The following is a 1,463-nucleotide window of genomic DNA, read 5'->3' on the forward strand; positions in this document are numbered from 1 at the left end:
CGTGGTTGACATGAGGGCACATAGGGGAAGGAGCAGCCCGACAGCCAGCCCAGCAGATACACAGACAGAGAAACGCACAGACAGATACACAGAACCAGTGAAGCGTAGGCGCACAGTCGTACACGATGCGACAACGTTTGCTGTGACAGGCATGCACGTACCAGCGTTGAGGTCGAATGTAAAGTATGCGCGATCGAAGCGCTGGCTCCAGCGGTGGTACTGCTGCTGGTTCCGGCTGCGAAAAGAAACACACCGTGAGCCGGGTACCTAGTGTACACGTCGACAAGAAAGCAGATACCAATGCAACATGGCAGCGTGGCAGCGTGGCAGCGTGGCAGCCGGATCACGCATCCGCCACCAACAACACTCTGTTGCGGCAAACCTGCCGACACATGCGTATCCACACGCAGCACAAGACAGGGGTTGCAAGTCATTGCACTCACACAAACGGGTTGTGAATGTTGACCGAAACGACAGGCGAAGGGTTCTCAAACACCGTGGTCACGGCACACAGGAACGTGGCCAGCGCCACGCATGTGAAGCCGAGCGAGAAGATGGCATTCCCTCGCGTCAACGCACTGTGCATGGCTGTTGTGGATTGGGGGACAGTGGATATGGACACTGATATTTTTATGCTGTCGAATGGACGACACTTATCGCTCGGCCTCTTATCGAGCGCTGAAGCACAGACACACAGTCAGACAGGTTGACACACCCGCCCACCCACACCCACACACGCACACACACACATACATGCACACACACACAGACACATACAGACACAGACACACCTCACACACACACACACAGAGCTACTACACAACACAAAAGCATCACTTTGTGCCTTTCTTGCTTCGTTTCTTGGCCGGTCCGCTTGCTTCCTTCATGTCTGACAACACGGCTTTCACGCGCTGTGTGTGTGTGTGCGCGTTGTAATGTGATGCGAGATGACCACCATGTTGTGCGTGTGAGTATGTGAGGGATGTGTTGTTGGGTGACGGAGGGCAAGCAAGGGACGCGTGCAGTGCAGTGCTCACGCAGAGACAGAACGGTGTGTGTGTGTGTGCGTGTGTGTGTGTGTGCGTGCGTGTGCGTGTGCGTGCGTGTGCGTGTGAGTGAGTGAGTGAGTGAGTGTGAGTGTGTGTGTGTGTGTGTGTGTGTGTGTGTGTACCTCCTTGTGTTTGCTGCTTGTGACGGCGGCTTGTCGTCTCATGTGCGAATCCTCAACACTTAACCCAGGCAGGCGGATATCCCAGTTGCGCTCTACAGTGTGAGTGAGTGAGTGAGTGAGTGAGTGAGTGAGTGTGTGTGTGTGTGTGAGTGAGTGAGTGAGTGTGTTGGGTGAGGAAAGAGGAGGGTGAATCATTCTGCGTTTCAATGCCGGTGGAGAGCGAGGCGACACACACACACACACACAGACACACACAGACACACACACACACACACACACACACACACACACA

At 54.7% G+C, this 1,463-nt stretch overlaps 1 protein-coding gene across 1 annotated transcript in view; it reads right to left on the reverse strand.

Annotated features, from left to right (window-relative positions):
* Positions 1-586, reverse strand: part of PTSG_07117 (uncharacterized protein) — a gene marked incomplete at its 5' end in the record, with an annotated part of 1,487 nt that extends 901 nt beyond the window's left edge. Inside the window, 2 exons of the mRNA XM_004992477.1 lie at positions 91-235; positions 444-586. Coding sequence (XP_004992534.1) covers positions 91-235; positions 444-586 — 288 coding nt within the window. The remainder of the gene's footprint in view (positions 1-90; positions 236-443) is intronic.
* Positions 587-1,463: the final 877 nt, after the last annotated feature.

The sequence above is a fragment of the Salpingoeca rosetta genome, assembly GCF_000188695.1.
Source record: "Salpingoeca rosetta unplaced genomic scaffold supercont1.16, whole genome shotgun sequence".
In the NCBI taxonomy this organism is placed as follows: domain Eukaryota; class Choanoflagellata; order Craspedida; family Salpingoecidae; genus Salpingoeca; species Salpingoeca rosetta.